Genomic DNA, 16756 nt, shown 5'->3' on the forward strand with positions numbered 1-16756 from the left:
ACCAGCGGGACACTTTTAGCCTGGTAAGTGTTAGCATGTAGCTCAAAGCCCTTCAGCAGGTCAGTGGACACGTCGACCTGATGGTGGCGCTAAACATCACCGAAGTCTTGAGGTTTCCGCTGACGGAGACGCTGATGTCTGAACCAAAGCTCATCCTGATGCAGCTACAGTATTTAGATTTAGAGGTTTTGTTTTACCAACAGTTTCACATTTATTAAAATAATTTAATGGAGAAAAAAAAAGCAGGAAATGTTCGCAAAGGAACCAAGAAAAGTTTTGCATTTGAACAATTATCAAAATGTTTTCCAGTAAATGTTCTGTCATTTGATGGATTGATTGTTTCCACTTTGACTGTATAAACTGTTAATTACTTTTATTTACAGCAAAGCATCTTCACATGATTTTTATATTATATTTTTTTCTGTAGTTGCTTGTTTGTAAATTCTAAATTTGGTTCAGGCCTTAAATCCATTTCTGAGCTGCTGCTCTGATCTGAAGCATCCGGACCTTCAGGCGCCCTTTAACTTCTCGACTTTGCTTTAACATTTTCTCTTGATACCTTTTGTTTTATGTAAAGCACTTTAATTTGCCGTGTTATTAAAATGTTCTGTACAAATAAATCTTTTATACATAGATGCATCATATATTTGAAATGTTGTGTATTTGGTTGTTTTCTGTGGTTGTTTAAAAATACATTATAATAAAAATCTATTTGGTTGGTGTTTTCTGTATTTGCTCATTTTCCATCTTTAAATATAGATACTGTATATTTTCAAAATTTGTACCCAGTTCCTTAATTTGCTTTTGATTTGATTAATTTCCTCTTTTTGATGAAAAGAAACTGTTGCTTTTGTTGAGAAATAGTGAACTCTTGAGCGCACTGCAGGGAAAGTTGTGCGTCCAATTATTTCATTGTAATTTTCCATTAAAACAGAATGAGAACTATCAGGAGACGTATTCATCCAAAGCAATTTACTTGTATTGTAAATTTTCACTGGTCCAATTACACACATGAAAGACTCACACAGCTTAAAACCACTGACCTTGGTAAATATTATAAATTCCTGAACTATCCCAAGACACTTTTTGCCCTGCAGGGTAAGAATATAAAAATTCCTCAAGGCCTTCGTAATCCCCAAATAACATGAACTCAACAGAAAAGCTGCAGCGGTTGGAAGAACGTCGGCGTCGAACAACTAAACAGCCCAGACGAAGTGATAAAAAAGGGCAAATTTATTTAAAGCACTTACATAGAAAAATATGATTGATTTGAGTCAACAATAATAAATAGAGCGCCTGACTATCCCCAGGCCCTGTCGGTACAACAGTACAATCAATATCCAGTTTCACAATACAGCAAAGGCACTAGCATTTACCACAATCAACAAGTCGATGGAGCCGGTGTGGATGGTGGCGGGGGGGGGGGGGGGGGGTGTCTCACCACCAACACCACCGCTTACGATCCAACGCTCCGTACCCGACTCTGTTTCTGAATGGAAATCACACCAGATTTGTTTCTCTTCTTCTCTGCTTGCCTTTTTTTCCCAACAAAATGCAGGTTAGAGATCAAGAAAAAAGACGAATGATAAAAAAACAAAAAAAACGAAGTCTGATGTCGGTACGAGCAGCGATGTCTCATCCGAAATTCTCCTCTTCTTGTCCTGTGCTACAGAGGACATCAGAAACATCCGGCTCAGCCTCTGAGGAGCGAGACAAGACAGAGATCTGCACCAAGTAGGCAGAATAATTGGATTTGGTCAGTTATGATCAGACAGCAGCTTGAGATGATTACGAATTATCCTCCAACATGACGTTTCATTTCATTGCTAATCTTGGACTATTTGGAGGTGTTGGACGGATCAACCAGGCAAACACTAAAAAAAAATAATTACAACAAATATAAATTAAGAAGATGAAAGTCCATTTGAAATTAAAAACTTCAAGAAGAATACAGATCAGCAGGTCGAGTTTTTGCAGTTTCCTGGTGGAACCTCCTGATCTGTATAGTTTGTGTTGATTTCATCCTCAGACCGTAAACTGCAAAACAACGTGTCACCACTTCCTGTTAACGTACGGAAGCCTAAATATGGCAGAAATGCTCGCTGCCATCTTGGTGACATAATTTGCAACCACAGTCTGCAAGTTAGTGAGTGACCTGGGGGGCAGAGACATGGTATTGAAGCCCCGCCCCTGGTCCCGCCCCAATTGTGAGCACACGCACACACAGCCGACATTATCTGGACTGTCATGGTCGCTGTATTTGTGACTTTCTAGAAAAGAATAATTAGTAGCTGCTAGCTGTCAAATACTTTTTCCACATAGATGGGTCACATGTTCTGAGGTTAGCATTGGAGGCGGGGCCTCAACACTACGTCTCCGCCCCCAGTCGCACCAGAACAAGACGCCAACTGAATTTTTTTAATATCATCTGAAGAATGTCGTCAATCGGCACCAAATTTCAATAGCTCGGCTACGTCCACGCTAGCATGCTTTAATACTCAAATATTTTTTTGAGTTTGATTTGGTTTGATTTGCTCAGCCCCGCCCACGAAGACAAAATCACTCAGTTTAAATGCAGACAATCTGAGATTAAACGCCGTGTTTCACTCTTTCAACTGATTTCTGGCCTCAGACCTGTCAGAGTTGCATTTTAAGGTAACAGGCGTTTCAGGACATCCAACAAAATAAGGTAAGTACCTTTTTTTATCAAGCTTTCAGTCACATTTCACGGCCTTCGTCAACATATGGAAGGATTTTTCTTTTTGTTAAAATGGGCTTTAAAAACTTTTTATTGAACAAATGCTTCCAGAATAGTTTTGGAAGGAAATATATCGTCCTGGAATCGACATCAGCCCGAGTTACAAAAACAAATTATTCTTGGACTTCAATCTGAAACACAAAGAACTGATGATACATTTGACTTTTACCTGCAAAAAGGTTTGAATTTTGTAATTTCAGTTGGACTTTACAAGACATGGGGATTGTGGGTGAAGTGGTTCAGTAGTTCGCACATTAAACACACATTTGAGACACACAAACACAACTAATTAAAATAAAGCTTCTTTCCTTCGTCACCATCCCATTTTAGAGTTAATAAGAACGCGTCGTGTTGGTCCAAGTCGAGAAAGATTCTTCTGATCATTAAGAGAATTTTGATGCTTTCAGAGGGATGAAGATGGAAACACAACGTGAAGCGCAACTGTTCAACATGCAGACAAGAGCGAGCATGACACCGACGACACGCAGCACACGTGTTGAAGACGTGCTGTATGATGCAGCTGGATCTCTCCCACACACACACACACACACACACACACACACACACACACACACACACACACACACACACACACACACACACACACACACACACACACACACACACTCTCGAAGCACATCCCTGAAGCCCACAGAAAGAGTGAAATTATTTGACCGGGACGCGACGGATGTTTTTTAAAAGACGTCAGAAAATATAGAAAGATAAAATAAACTGATTCTTATGTAAAGCCGTAATAAAAAAAAAGTTGTAAATGTTCATTATCATTGGTTCTGATTTACACTGGAAAGGGAAAGAAAAGAAAAGATCATTAAATATCTTCATTAATATCATGAGAGTGATAAGGCTTAAATCTTTCTCCAGTTCGACCGGCATCCCAAACGTGACTTAAATGCAACGTTTCTCCCGAAAAGGTCGTTTCCAGACCGACTGGTTCTTAAGAGTCTTCTGGGAAAAAAAAAAGCCCTGATTGTCAGAACAAATTGTAAGAATATGGTTGTTGTTTCCTGCCTTAAAGCTCGTCTCAACGGTATCCACACTTGTCCCTTTCTCAGGTGAAGAAATCCGCCGTCCTGTTCCGGGTTTTCGTCTCTGCACCTCGACTGGAGAATTAATGCACGGGAGCCCGAGAACGCTCGAAGGGCTGTGAAGCTTTACCGTCACGTCGGCGCCGCCGCGACCCAGCTCCGGTTGTCGGTGCGCGTCCGACGGGTTCCCCGGCTCTCAGCGGTTCCCGGCTCTTTAGATGTTCCTCTGGGCCGTGAGGTACTTGAGCGCCGCCGAGCCGTACTTCCTGGACAGGTCCTGGTGGAACTCGTCCTTCAGCGTGTTCAGACAGTTGCGGTAGCTGGAGCTGGAACGAAACTTGGAGATATCAAAGCTTGGAGCGTGCGGCATGTGTATCATGAACGCGTTGGGGAGGACCATCAGGTCGTACTCCTGAAAAGAAGAAGAAGAGACGGGTTTAGGAACACGGACAGCTGCTCTGGTTCTGCTGTTTGAGTTTGTTCGTGCACATTTCCAGGTCTACATTTTCTCTCTGCTGGCGATCTATGCTTTACAGTCTGATAAACGCTTATCTTGTGCTAAACCTCCAGGAGGCCTCGTGGGCCTGATGACCTGCGGACACACCTGAGCATCCAGCTCCATGACGTGGGACACCTTGTTCCAGCCGAAGCCCACGAAGCGCTGGTCGTACTCCGGACAGTCGCGTCTCACCACCACGTACGGCTCGAAGTCCGGCTCCCACTCCACCTTGTAGGGTGTCGTGGCCGTTCGCCACTTGGCATAGTTGGTGGGAGCGTGACCCTTCGGCCACACGTGGTACCTGAAGGACGCAGGAAGAGAAGGAAGTAGTTCACCACCCGTTTTCCTCCAGAAGGACTCGCTGCTGTAAGAAGTCTCTTCGTCGGGGTACCTGAAGGTGTAGAGAGTCCCCATGTCCAGCATGGAGAGCAGCTCGGCTTTGGATTTGGGGAAGGACAGACGGTAACGAAGCGTCTCGAAGGCCGGAACCACCAGAGCCTTCTTGGTGTGAGCCATGTCCAGCTGCACCACCGACTTCCTGCGTTTACACCGAGAGGAAAAACCAGCGTACGAAGCAATTTAATACCATCAGAAACAAATAAAATACCTAAAACTTCCACAGCCGACAAATTTCTAATGAAAGCTTTCACTCATTCTGGTTTTAGTCTCTTTTACCTCTCGCAGGACGGCCGGACCTACCTGAGGTAATCGTAGAGGCCGTACATCGGCAGGAAGTCCACGTCGGTCAGGAACACGTAGGGCGTGTTGGCGTTCTTCAGCGCCACGTTCCTCACCAGGTTGACCGGGTAGAACTGGCCCTCCTTGTAGACGATGTGGTAGCCGACGTTCTTGCGGCTCTTGAGGACCTCGGAGGCCTGAGCGTAGCGCAGGAACTGCTGCGCCTCGGCGTCGGACATGTAGAGCGCCAGGCTGATGGGACCCTCCCAGTGTTTACAGATGGCCTCCAGCATCTGCAGCCTGCAGGAGGTCCACGGAAAGTCACGTTAATGAGGAAGACTACGACCGCGTCAGCGCTGCAACGCAAGATATCTTCTTTATTATAAATTCACCATTTGTTTAGTGAATAAAATAAATAAAACAGGTCGAGGTAGAAGTCAAAGGCGAGAGAAGCAAGTTCAAATGTGGTCGTAATTAGGGATGTAAACGTGTTTATCTCTTCTGTAAACATGTTTATCTTTTCTGTAAACGTGTTTATCTCTTCTGTAAACATGTTTATCTCTTCTGTAAACATGTTTATCTTTTCTGTAAACGTGTTTATCTCTTCTGTAAACATGTTTATTTCTTCTGTAAACATGTTTATTTGAAGATATTTCTAGTTTCTGAGCAGCACAGTTGAAACAGTCTCCAGTTGATTGGACCTGCAGCAGCTCCGGTTCAGTACCTGTCCATGGAGAGCTGAGCGACCAGCGTGACGTCGGTGTCGTCCTTGGTGGGCGTGTACTCGTACTGCAGGAAGTAAAGGTGCACTCGGTGCACCGTCAGCCGCTCCCGCCGGAAGTCGTAGCACTGATCGTCCTCATCGAGCTCCTCGAGAGCCGCCTGCAGCTGCAGGAAAAACAGGAAACAGGAAGCAGGAAGTCTGTCAGAGAAGTCCGTTCCTCTGTCTCCTCAGGATCTTTGCTGGTTTTCCAGAGACGCTGGACTTCGGTTGCGTCTGCGTGCGTCTCACCTGCACGCTCTCCGGACTGGCTGGACTCGGGCATCCGAACAGTTCCCTCCTCAGCAGGTTCCCGTCGTACTCCAGGAAGGTCAAGTAGAGGTTACGGAAGAACTCCACGTGTTTGTTCTTCACGCGCAGCTTCTTCGGAGAGTTCCAGTGGATCACCTGAGAGGACGGGAAGGTTTTTATTCACAACAAATCCAACCTGAATCTGTGGTTTCAACACAACTACAGACGTGTGTGTGTTCCTGAGTGTGTACCTTGAGGTCGGACACCTCGGTGTAGCACTGCTCTGAGCGAGTGTGATCGGACAGCTGGACGTTCCAGAAACATGGCAGCTGGTGGACCAGGACCGGGTTCTGTTTGATGAAGGCATTGAAGATGTCCTGCACACGCACACGCACACGCACACACACGCACACACACACACACAGCTTTAAAAACATATGTGATTGATGTTTTCTGCCTTTTGTTCCCTGGAGAAGAGATGCAGCGATAGTAGTGCCATAATAAATAATAAATCTGTAAAAGAATAAGGAAATAAATGTAGAAATATAAAGACAAATAATAAAGTTTAAAAGAGTATTGTCTTTGTTTTCCCATATTGCTTTTGCTATGAAGAACAACAAGCTGAGAGCCGGTTGGAGGCGTGTCTCACCTGATCGGCGAGCGACGTACTGAGCATGCTCATCAGCTCCCTCTCCGCCGTCAGCCGCCACATCTGCTCCCAGCCGATCCTCCGGAGCCGCTCCAGGTAGAGGAGGATGACGCCTGGCAGAGACGAAGGACACCGAACTACACGTCACCGCTCATTAAACTGCAGGAGCTTCTGAGAAGATCTGTCCAGAAAACAATCAGCTCACCTGTGTTGAAGCCTCGTCCCAGCGCGGGCCAGGGTTTGTGGTTCTTCCACAGGTTGCCCAGGTACCAGTCGCTCTGGTTCTCCACCAGACCGATCACCTGCTTATCTGAGAACACAGCGACCAGCAGCCGTCAGCTAACGTCGGGGAGTCCGTTTCAACAGGAATGTTGTTTTCAGGAAAACTAGATATTGCCGCTCAGGATGGGAGTTAAAGTTAATTATTGTTAAAAAAATCCGGTGCAGAAGGATCAGGGACCGACACATCCAAAGATACAGAGCAAAAACAACAACCCGTTAATAGCTAATTTTAGCATACTTTAGTCAAAAAAAAACTTGAACTAAAACAGATATAACCGTATTTTACTTGATCAAACAAAAAATATCAAAATAAAGTTCAGTCACGCCATCGGTCAGCTGACGGCCACAACTTCCTGCTTACATTTCAAATTTAAAGTCCTCATTTCAAAGTAAAAGCTGCATAAGTTCATGGTCATGAACTCGATGATTTTATAAGTCTGCATTCACAGATCTGAATTTTAAACACTGTATTTGGATTATAAAGATTAAAAAAAAACTGAAGAACATCTCACCTGTGAACTTCCTAAAAATGCCCCAGAGCTCGGCGATGTCGGTGGCGAAGGTGATGTCGGTATCCAGGACGATGACCTTGGACAGGTCGGAGGGCAAAGCTTTGGTTAACGTCAGCTTCATCAAGCCGTAAATACCTGAGTAGTGCTTGTTGGGTATCCACGACACCTCGGACTGAAACGACAAACACATGAACACCAACGATGAGCAGTTAGTTTCTGTTGGAGGAACAAACAGGTGAACATGAAGCAGTTACAACCACGTTGGGACGCTGTGTAAAACGTAAATAAAAACACAACGCAATGATTTGAAAATCATATAAACGCATATTTAATCAAAAATAGACTAAAGACAACGTATTGAACGTTGAAACGGAGCAATTTTTGTGTTTTATGAAAAATATATGTTAATTTTGAATTTGATGGCAGCGTGTCGAAAGATGGAAAAGTTGTGTAATGCAAAAAAAAAAAAACCCCAAAAAGTGAAAACCATCGTCTGTGAACACAGTTCATCGCTGCGTCCACAAATGATGTTAAAACTCTCCAAAGAAGAAACCAGATAGAAACACGATCCAGAAACACCGCCGCCTTCTCTGGACCGAGATCATTGACGATGGACTGAGGTGAAGTGGACAACTGTCCTGAGGTCTGATGGATCACAATCTGAGATTCTGTTTGGAAATCATGGACGCTGCATCCTCCAGGTTAAAGAGGAGAGGGACCATCCAGCTTGTTATCAGCTCAGTTCTAAAGCCAGCATCTGTGATGGTACAGGATGCATTAGTGCACATGGCATGGGTAGCTTGAACATCTGGAAGGAAGCATTAATGCTGAATGATATATTCAGGTTCTGGAGCAACATATGCTGCCATCCAGACAACGTCTCTTTCAGGGAAGGTCTTGTTTATTTCAGCTGAACAACGTCCAACCACATTCTGCACGTATTCCAACAGCATGGTTCTCTAGTAGAAGAGTCCGCTGATAAACTGGCCTCCTGCAGTCCAGACCTGTCAATCATTGAAAACATCTGGAGCATCAGGACATGAACAATACAACAAAGGAGACCCTGAACTGTTGAGCAGCCGAAATCCTCTATCAGGCAAGAATGGGACCACATTTCACTTTCAAAACTCCAGAAACTGGTCTCATCAGTTCCCCAACGTTTCCAGAGTGTTGTTAAAAGAAGAGTTGATGCAGCTCAGTGGTGAACATGATCCTGGAACAACTTATAGAGACGTGTTGCTGCATCAGAGTCAATAAAATTCCTCAGTTTCAACATCTGATATGTTGTCTTTAGTCTATCTGCAATAAAATATGCGTTTATGTGATTTTCAAATCATTGCATTCTGTGTATATTTACTTTTTATAGTGTCAACTTCGGAAACGTGGTTGTAGTGTCTGTTGGAGGAAACAGGTGACGCTCATTATGTGTGAGCAGATTTCAGTGTGTGGGTGAACGCAAAGACACATTCAGCATATTTTGGCAAAGACTCATATGTTTGCCTTTTCTGAATCTGCAAATAGTGTCTTTTAATTAATTCTCTTGATTCAGAGTAATTGGATCTGCATAAGTGCATCATCTGCAAATATAATCGGCTTAGAGTCGCGGCCGTTCCTCTGCACTTTAATGTGACTTAATGGGAAGCGAGGAAGCAGAGAGGCCGCAGGTCTGATGCCACAAAGCTCTCATTGTTCAACACAACGGCTGAGGAAGAGGAGAAGGCAACGATGTGAAGGAGGCAGAACAAACACTGATTCATGCTCGCAGTACGTCCGTCAACCTGAAGCTGCAGAGAATTATTTGCTTGTTTTGTGCTCGAGTGTCACTTGACTACGACTCAATCAGCTGTTGTTGTTGTCGAGGGAGAGCCGCTGTGCTGCTTGTTGTGTTTCATATTCAAACTTCTGCTCCCGTCATTGTTGAAACCATAAATATCACATATTTAAAAGAAAAATTCCCTAAAGTGTCTTCGATGTAACTCGACACCTCTGCCTTCATTAGTCCCCGCCTCCATCTCCGCCCACTCCTCTGCTGCTGGGTGATGCTACATTGGATCAGCTGGAGGGACACCCTCTAAACTGTCAGCTTTTATCAAAACAAAGCCTGTAATACCCCATCAGTCCACTAGAGGACATCCTGTTTGAGGTATGTTTTACCGGGCATAAAGTGTGTGTGAGACCAGGTGTGTGTGGGACCAGGTGTGTGTGGGAACAGGGACCAGGTGTGTGTGGGACCAGGGACCAGGTGTGTGTGTGAGACCAGATGTGTGTGTGAGACCAGGTGTGTGTATGTGAGACCAGATGTGTGTGTGAGACCAGGTGTGTGTCTGTGTGTGTGAGACCAGGTGTGTGTGTGAGAGACCAGGTGTGTGTGTGAGAGACCAGGTGTGTGTGTGGGACCAGGGACCAGGTGTGTGTGTGTGTGTGTGTGTGTGTGTGTGTGTGTGTGTGTGTGTGTGTGTGTGTGTGTGTGTGTGTGTGTGTGTGTGTGTGTGTGTGAGAGACCAGGTGTGTGTGGGACCAGGGACCAGGTGTGTGTGTGTGTGTGTGTGTGTGTGTGTGTGTGTGAGACTAGGTGTGTGTGTGTGAGACCAGGTGTGTGTGGGACCAGGGACCAGGTGTGTGTGTGAGACCAGGTGTGTGTGTGTGTGAGACCAGGTGTGTGTGTGTGTGAGACCAGGTGTGTGTGGGACCAGGGACCAGGTGCGTGTGTGTGTGTGTGTGTGTGTGTGTGTGTGTGTGTGTGTGTGTGTGTGTGTGTGTGTGTGTGTGTGTGTGTGTGTGTGTGTGTGTGTGTGTGTGTGTGTGTGTGTGTGTGTGTGTGTGTGTGTGTGTGTGTGTGTGTGTGTGTGTGTGTGTGTGTGTGTGTGTGTGTGTGTGTGTGTGTGTGTGTGTGTGTGTGTGTGGGACCAGGTGTGTGTGTGTGAGACCAGGTGTGTGTGTGTGTGTGTGTGTGTGTGTGTGTGTGTGTGTGTGTGTGTGTGTGTGTGTGTGTGTGTGTGTGTGTGTGTGTGTGTGTGTGTGTGTGTGTGTGTGTGTGTGTGTGATACCAGGTATTCGTCCTCTTACCTTGAGCTCATCAGCGTCGTAGAAGCTGACTTGCACCGACGGGACCATCCAGGACTGGAACAGAGAACTCAGGATCCGATTGGCTACTGTGTCAGTGATGAAGTGAAAGTGGAGAGGATTTCTCCTGGAAACAGGAAGAAACAGAGACGCAGAGGTCAGGAGGTCAGGAGGTCAGGAGGTCAGGAGGTGGAAAAGACGCTGGCTGTTCTTTAACAAAAGACACCTTCAGACCAGAGGAACTTTTTACAGTCAGACAGCCATCAGGGAACTGCAGCGTTACATCGATATCTTCAAACCCACCAGACTCCTTTGAGAAAAGCAGTAATTTTACCTCAGAACATGAGAGTTGCTGGTTTACCGCTGCCTTGATAGTTTGTGTGTTAGTTTGAGGTAACTTACATTTTCTGCGAGGTAAAATGACTGTTTTTGTAAAAGGAGTCTGGTGAGGTTTGAAGACAGCGATATAACAGCTTCTGAAAGGGAACCACAGCAGCGTTCCTATTGGTGGAGTTCCCGCTGGGTGGTTCCTCAGAAAGTTCCCAGAACTGTTTGGTCGGAAAACACCCGGTGAAAACTGGTCTGGTCGGTAGTTTAGTGTTTAAATTGCTAAAGTCATCAGTGTCCTCGTTAATCTAGCACCTGAACATCTGTCGTGTGGCAGCTAATATCCATGGTTTTGTACAAACGTTTTTTGTCCCTTATTACATCTATTTTATAATTCTGTTAATTTTGCCATTAATTATTAGGATATACACTTTAATCTTCTCTGTCCTGCCGAGTTCCCGTTTACGTTAAATCCATGTTGGTAAAAATGTATTTGAAAAAACTTTTTTTTAAGAGGAAGAAACACAGAACTCATTTTATATCAGCAGCAGCATCAAATGGGCTGAAAAAAAACAACAACTAAGGTGATGTTTTAAAAAAACATCTGTAAAATGACCAAAAAGAGCAGATGGAGTTTGACAATGAAACACTGAACAACACCCACCAACAGAAACCTTCAGGGTCGTCCTCTCGGTTTTAAAAGCTCCCTGCACGAACTCTGTCACAAGAACTCACCTGTGAAACAGCACCGACTTCACCAGCGTCACCACGTCCCTGCTGGCGTTGTGACCGGCACAAACACAGGCTACATGGATCAGCTGCAGGGACACAAGAAGAAGCAGCTGAGTTAAAGCAGCTGGGACTCGTTAACGTCAACGTCCTTCATCACCGAGCTCACGGCGTCAGACTTTATTTGATCACGCTGTGAACATGTGACCTCCATGATCAGTCGGGGTTTTAAACACCCCGACAGCCTCTCTCTGATGTCAGATTTCATATTTAGCTTTTCTAATATGGATGATTTCACGTCTTTGAAAAGTTGCAGCTCCGAGGCAGAAAAAAAACAACAGATGAAAGAGCTGCTACACTATATAGAGTGTAATAGATACTATTCTGGAGTGGAAATCACTGTATGGGCTCAGGAACACCTGTGAAAACCATCGTCTATGAACACAAGTGATTTAGAACATGATCCTGTCCCAACTTCTATGAGACGTGTTGAAGAACATATTTTTCATAAAACAAAAAAATGTCCCCGTTTCAACATTTGGCATCTTTGGTCTATTTAAATATTAAATATCAGTTTATGTGATTTACAAATCATTACAGTGTTTTTATTTACAAATTTACATTGTTTTTATTTACACAGTGTCACTACGCTTTGGAAACGTGGTTGTAGATGAATTGACACTTTCAAGTGTTTTATTGTTTTATTGATACTTTCCGGTGTTTTATTGATACTTTCATGTGTTTTATTGTTTTATTGATACTTTCGGGTGTTTTATTGACACTTTCATGTGTTTTATTAATACTTTTGGGTGTTTTATTGTTTTATTGATACTTTCGGGTGTTTTATTGATACTTTCGGGTGTTTTATTGATACTTTCAGGTGTTTTATTGTTTTATTGATACTTTCATGTGTTTTATTGTTTTATTTATATTTTCGGGTGTTTTATTGATACTTTCATGTGTTTTATTGTTTTATTGATACTTTCGGGTGTTTTATTGTTTTATTGATACTTTCATGTGTTTTATTGTTTTATTGATACTTTCGGGTGTTTTATTGTTTTATTGATACTTTCGGGTGTTTTATTGTTTTATTGATACTTTCATGTGTTTTATTGTTTTATTGATACTTTCGGGTGTTTTATTGTTTTATTGATACTTTCGGGTGTTTTATTGTTTTATTGATACTTTCATGTGTTTTATTGTTTTATTGATACTTTCGGGTGTTTTATTGTTTTATTGATACTTTCATGTGTTTTATTGTTTTATTGATACTTTCGGGTGTTTTATTGACACTTTCATGTGTTTTATTAATACTTTTGGGTGTTTTATTGTTTTATTGATACTTTTGGGTGTTTTATTGATACTTTCAGGTGTTTTATTGTTTTATTGATACTTTCATGTGTTTTATTGTTTTATTTATATTTTCGGGTGTTTTATTGATACTTTCATGTGTTTTATTGTTTTATTGATACTTTCGGGTGTTTTATTGACACTTTCATGTGTTTTATTAATACTTTTGGGTGTTTTATTGATACTTTCGGGTGTTTTATTGTTACTTTTGGGTGTTTTATTGTTTTATTGATACTTTCATGTGTTTTATTGTTTTATTGATACTTTCGGGTGTTTTATTGATCATGCAGATGTTTTCTGACCTCACACTTCTGGACGGTGGGCGAGCGTGGACACTCTGTGTGGTTGTTCTTCTCCTCCGCCGTGTTGTCGCTGTCCTCCGGCCCAGTGTCCGCGGACGCGCCCCACTGCTGGTTGCCGTAGTTACCGTCGGCCGGCTGGGCAGCGGTGCCCTGCGATTGGCTGAGCTGCAGCCGGATCTGTCGGTTCTCCTCCTCCACCTCTCGAACCCGTGACTCCAGGACAGCTCGCTCCAAGAGCTGAGCAGCCGGCGTGTCAGCGAGGCAGGGTGTCAGGAGGAGGGAGCGGCCGTCTGAGGGGGGAGGGGCAAGAGAGATGGAGGCGGGGTCAGAGCGTTAGCAGTACATACATGACTCATACTGTTTATTTAAAGTCTGCATCAGTGGAGGAACATTAGAGTCAGGATTCAATTTTAAGGTAAGCGTGAAAAACACTGAAACCCTCTCTGCAGCGCCCCCTGGTGTGTGGAGGACAGAATCTACAGGTTGTTTACTTGTGAAATAAACTGCTTATTAAAACATAAGTTACCGTGATGTGGGGACCAAAATTATGAGCCACATATGAGTCTGTGAAAATAAGAGACTTTTGGAACATCCTCCAACACACCCTTTGTACATTAGAAGTCATTTAAAAATTATTTTCTTTCACCTCCAAAAAAATAATCTATCGCAGCAAAAGTTCGCTCTGCAAATGTTTAAGAGGAAGGAAACGCTTTTATTTCGGTCTAACTGACACAAAATACATTTTAGTTGGAAGAATTCCATTGAACTTTTTACCAGGGAAACTACAGACGGTGACTTTAAGGTCTGTTGGTAAAACTGGAGCAGGAATATGTGTCACTAGAAACTGAATCTGAATCATTTATATTTGAATTATTGAAATAAATATTTCCCTCTGAACGTCCACCTCTACAGAAGACAGAGACACCTGAAGACAACATGTTCATGTCCAGCTTGACTCTGACAGATGCAGACTTTCACCCTCCAGGTGATGTCGTGTCTCCTCCTTCTCAGCAGGAAGCCGGTGAGCGATGAGTTCTCCTGAGAATCACACTCGAAAACTGTCTCATTATCACACGTCTGCTCATCTTCCTCTATCTTTTTTTTTTCTTTTAACAGAATCGGAGTGTGAATATTCCCACAGAACGGAGAGAGTGTTGAAAAAGACGAAAGAGAAAACGTTCTCTGAGGGCTAATTTTAAATTGACTGAAGCTGACGTGAACTCGGTTTTAAATCCAGAGTCAGAAGAATCAAAGCATCCAGATTCAGCTGAGCTTCACTTCCTGTTTGATTCTCTCCGCTCAGCTGCTTCAAGACAGAAATATGAAACTAAAACTAACAGAGCTCATTTTAATCTGTTGGTTTGTGATCATATTTGGACAAGCTGGGGAGGAGCCAGGGAGCACTATGCCCCGCCCACCTATACAGCAAACCTGACTGCACCAGCGGCCTGTCAATCAAACAGCCCTGCCTCCAAACATGTGTTTGAGTCTTAATATTTAATAAATGCTGGAATTATTATTATATGCTTTTTCAATGGGAGTCTATTGGAGACAGCTCCTAGTGGCCCCCAGTGGTATTACACTTTAAGACACTTTTGCGTGCATCCTTATTTGCAGTCTGTGATTTCACATTAAAATGCCCTGCTTGTCCTGTGTCATGGGAAACATATCTCCTTCAAAATAAGAGAACTTCTGTTCACTTCAAAATAAAGGTTTGACTTGTTTATTCAGGCACACTCAAATTATCCTAATTCATCCTCTCTCTTGTCTCTCTTTCACTTCTCTGCTCTCTCTTTTCTTCCTCTCCCTCCTCTTCCTCCTCATCTCTCTGTGGAGCAGCAGCTGGCCCACAGCTGAACTGAGGCATGATGGGAATGTTCACACCCTCTTCTGAGGGCGAACAGAAAGGAGACGACAGAAAGAAAAAACTGAAGAAACTTCTTTGGAAGCAGAATCATCTGTCTGATCTTTATCTCAACATAAATATTCTTCTGTTTATTTAAAAAAATATATTTTTGGAAGAAGCGTTCTCTAAAATACTCAAGTATGACAAAAATAAAAGTATTATCTGCAGACCTATAAATTATTAGTTATATTTCTATTCATGGCACTTTGGATTGTTGTTTCAGATGAATTAACAACAAGCAGCGACGACTAGAAATGAAAGCTGACGTGTTAGTGTCTTAAAGTGTAATACCACTGATGACCACCAGGGGCTGGTTTAAAAAAAACTGCGGGTTAATTTCTGATCAATATAGAGCTAATAATACATTCTTAATTTGAAAAGTGAGATTTTAGCTGCAGTGAAGAAACTGTTTTGAATCCTGATCATTTTAAACTTAATTTTCTTAATTTACCTGCAAGATTTTCAAATGAAAAACATATATTTCCAACATTTTGCTGCCAGAAATGATCTTTTAACCTCTTTAATCCGTCTGTTTTATTACATTTTGACCTGAGACATAAATATATATACAGTGAACCCTCGCTATAACGCGGTTCACCTTTCACGGTCTCGCTGCTTCACGGATTTGCATCGTGCATTGAACACATTACGACTATATGTAACGTAGATATATTTAATGTCCAGTTCTATCTATTTCAATTGTAAAATAAAGGTTACTACTTCACGGATTTCGCCTATCACTGTTTCTATTTGGAACGTAACCCCCGCGAAAAACGAGGGTTCACTGTATATAAAAAAAAAAAAAATGCAGAAGTACATTAAAGTGTAATACCACTGAGGACCACAAGATGTTCCAATAAACTGCCAGAATCTGAATTACAAAGTCAGTAAATGAAAATAAATCCAGCATTTTTGCAATAATTCATCATTTATTAGGACTCAAACACAGATATGTTTGGGGGCGGGGCTTGATCATGATCCAGATGCACAGTTTTTGGAGTCAGTTGTGATATAAGTACTTGTATTTCGTCAGTGTAAAAGCAATGTCAAATTCTTTTTTTGTTTTCCAATTTTATGGCTCTTTCTATGCAATTTTAAGTTAAGAGTTCAGTCACACTCTTCGGGAGTTTGAACATTTTTTTTTTTAATCAAAAATGTTTGATTTTGTGGCTTTTCTCAAAACTTATGATGTAATTTGTTGAGTTTTAAGTGAGCAAAAAAGAAATCAGCAAAAAACTGCAAGTTGAGGAAAAAGAAAGGTGAAGGAGCCACTGCTTCTTCCTGATGTGCACTCCATCACTTTCAACCCTCTCAGTGAAAGTGGATCTGCTGCAGCGTTACGACTCATCAGTCATCCTCCTCCGAGTGTTCCAGCCTCGACAAACTGGAATCGTATTTTCTTGCTCACTTCGCCCTCCGAGGATCCCGGCGAACCTCGGCAAGTAGGTTGAATATTAAACTGAATCACCGGGAACTGAGACTGTGACATCCAAGAAAAACAGCCGGTCGTCCGACTGCACACAGCCGCGGCAAATCAGGGAGATAATGGGACTTTAAATTCAACATTAAAGGGAAAATCCACCCAAAATAAACCTGCAGCCACGACGAGAACTCCTGCAAAACGAATCAGACCCGTGATGAAG

At 42.9% G+C, this 16756-nt stretch overlaps 1 protein-coding gene across 1 annotated transcript in view; it reads right to left on the reverse strand.

The window, feature by feature from the left end:
• Positions 1-1212: 1212 nt before the first annotated feature.
• large2 (LARGE xylosyl- and glucuronyltransferase 2) overlaps positions 1213-16756 on the reverse strand; it is an 18193-nt gene continuing 2649 nt past the window's right edge. Inside the window, exons 2-14 of the mRNA XM_069719594.1 lie at positions 13208-13497; positions 11562-11644; positions 10503-10626; positions 7437-7608; positions 6848-6952; positions 6643-6755; positions 6245-6370; positions 5994-6149; positions 5706-5869; positions 5003-5281; positions 4695-4841; positions 4409-4604; positions 1213-4216 (exon numbers count right to left, since the gene is read on the reverse strand). Of these exons, the coding sequence (XP_069575695.1) occupies positions 4019-4216; positions 4409-4604; positions 4695-4841; positions 5003-5281; positions 5706-5869; positions 5994-6149; positions 6245-6370; positions 6643-6755; positions 6848-6952; positions 7437-7608; positions 10503-10626; positions 11562-11644; positions 13208-13497 (2153 nt within the window). The 3' untranslated portion in view covers positions 1213-4018. The remainder of the gene's footprint in view (positions 4217-4408; positions 4605-4694; positions 4842-5002; positions 5282-5705; positions 5870-5993; positions 6150-6244; positions 6371-6642; positions 6756-6847; positions 6953-7436; positions 7609-10502; positions 10627-11561; positions 11645-13207; positions 13498-16756) is intronic.

This window comes from Brachyistius frenatus, unplaced genomic scaffold (genome assembly GCF_029030835.1).
Source record: "Brachyistius frenatus isolate BFR_SWC_R1_liver_20210118 unplaced genomic scaffold, ASM2903083v1 Contig_218, whole genome shotgun sequence".
Lineage (NCBI taxonomy): Eukaryota > Metazoa > Chordata > Actinopteri > Embiotocidae > Brachyistius > Brachyistius frenatus.